Genomic DNA, 2,124 nt, shown 5'->3' with positions numbered 1-2,124 from the left:
CTGAGCTCACTGAAGATTCCCAACTGCTTCAACTTAAGATCAAAGGCCCATATCCAAGACTTGCAGAATTAACTAGAAGATCAAGAAGAGTAGTATATATAGGAGTAGTTTTGAACTAGAAAAGGGATTGGCATATTGGAGAAAACTACGCTCTGTATATTTTAATTTTCTCCAACTTCTAGAGTTAGGATGTATCTTTCTTCTTCTTCATTTCCATTTTCCAGAGCTGTGAACAACTGAACCCTTTTCATTGGGTTAGGGAGATCTTTTGTAATTTGATGGATCAATTATAGTTTTCATTATTCTTCTTCTTTATTTTCTCTTGATCTTACTAGAAAGCTTTCGATCTTCATCTAATTGGATTGTTATCTTGGGAAAGAAACTCTCCATAATTGGATCTCCTCTGAGCCTTGGAAAAGGGATGAGGAGATCATGCTAGAAATGCTTTCTCATGTTGGACCAAATTGGGGTTTGGATGGGTATAGTGACATATAACCCTACCAACACTTTGATTTGGAAATACATGTGGTATAATCAGTGACCATACCTCGTCTCTTCTCATGAGCAATTATATCAAGGAATTGGGCAATTGTTCAAGTTTAGAGAGATTGGATTGCCAAGGAATTGGGATTCAATCACTTAAGATTGCCAAGGAGATCAATGAATGCATTGATTGAGGAAGAGATGAGAATGAACTTGATCCGGAGAATGCAATACCTCCTGAACCCAATGATTTCCCCATTTCTGATCTTACCCATTCCTTTTACTTTCTGTCATTTACTTTCATGCTAATCACCCCAATTCCCCATTTAAGATTCTGCACTTTATTTTCTGTCATTTACTTTCCCGCCATTAAATTTTCTGCAATTCTATATCCACTTTCTGCTTAGCACAACTAGAGCATTCTTCCAATTAAAATTGCTTGACCAATCAATCCCTGTGGAATTTGACCTCACTCTATTGTGAGTTTTTACTTGACGACAATTCGGTATACTTGTCGAAGGAAATTTGTTGAGAGAAAAATTCCCATGCATCAATTTATCAATTGAACAACTTTTTTCCGTTAAAGGATGTAGGGAAGTTTAGTTATTTTTTAGGCTTGGAAGCTTCATATTTGTCTACAGGTAGTGTTCACATTTCACAAACTAAATATGCATCTGAATTACTTAAGAGAGCTGGAATGGAGACTGCGAATTTGATGCCTACCCCAATGATGTCCTACACAAAGCTTTCAGCTCATTACTCGGAACATTTTCATGATCTCAGACTATATAGATCAATAGTTGGTGCACTTCAATATCTCATAATAACAAGATCAGATATTGCCTTTGCTGTTAATAGAGTATCTCAGTTTATGCATCAACCAACATTGCTGCATTGGAAGTGTGTAAAAAGAATTCTGAGATATGTGAAAGGTACAGTAGATCATGGATTATTATTTTCTAAATCTACTGATTTTAGGTTGTTGGCTTTTTCAGATGCTGATTGGGGTGGAGGTCTAGATGATAAAAAATCAATCACTGGATTTTGTGTTTATCTTGGAAGCAATCTGATCTCATGGAAGAGTAACAAGCAGACAAAGGTGAGCAAAAGCAGTACTGAAGCAGAATATAGGGCAATGTGTGCTGCACAAACTGAGCTAATGTCCATACAGCAGCTTTTGGGAGAGGTTCGAATCCCATAACCTATGTCACCAACCATCTTTTATGACAATCAGAGTGCCTATCTATTGGCTGCAAATCCAATTTTACATAGTAGATGTAAACACCTTGAGCTGGATTTGCATTTTTTAAGAGATTTAGTAAATAAAAAATCTCTCTATGTTGTTAATATACCCTCTCAAGATCAAGTGGCCGATTCTTTAACTAAACCATTGTCCCTAAGTTCGTTTCAGAAATACAGGTTCAAACTGCGATTTCGAGAGAAATCGTGCCTCAGTTTGAGGGGAGGTATTGAGAGAACTGTTTAGTGAATACTTAAAGAATTATAAATAGGTGTGAGGAATGCAGATTTGGGATTTTAGAGCTCTTTTGATTTTACATTTTTCAATAGAACTCATTGTTTTCATTTTTCTCAAAAAATCTTCTCTATTCTATAATCCTCTGCTTCTCAATTTCCTTCTGC

The 2,124-nt window shown here is 36.2% G+C and overlaps 1 protein-coding gene across 1 annotated transcript; it reads left to right on the top strand.

Annotated features, from left to right (window-relative positions):
* Positions 1 to 1,180: 1,180 nt before the first annotated feature.
* Positions 1,181 to 1,684, top strand: LOC140173210 (uncharacterized mitochondrial protein AtMg00810-like). Its single transcript, XM_072195971.1, has one exon. The coding sequence runs from the start codon at positions 1,181 to 1,183 to the stop codon at positions 1,682 to 1,684; it is 504 nt and encodes a 167-aa protein (XP_072052072.1).
* Positions 1,685 to 2,124: the final 440 nt, after the last annotated feature.

Source organism: Arachis hypogaea, chromosome 5 (assembly GCF_003086295.3).
Source record: "Arachis hypogaea cultivar Tifrunner chromosome 5, arahy.Tifrunner.gnm2.J5K5, whole genome shotgun sequence".
In the NCBI taxonomy this organism is placed as follows: Eukaryota; Viridiplantae; Streptophyta; class Magnoliopsida; order Fabales; family Fabaceae; genus Arachis; species Arachis hypogaea.
The sequence above is the reverse complement of the archived record's forward strand: the minus strand, read 5'-3'. Positions and strand labels throughout refer to the sequence as shown.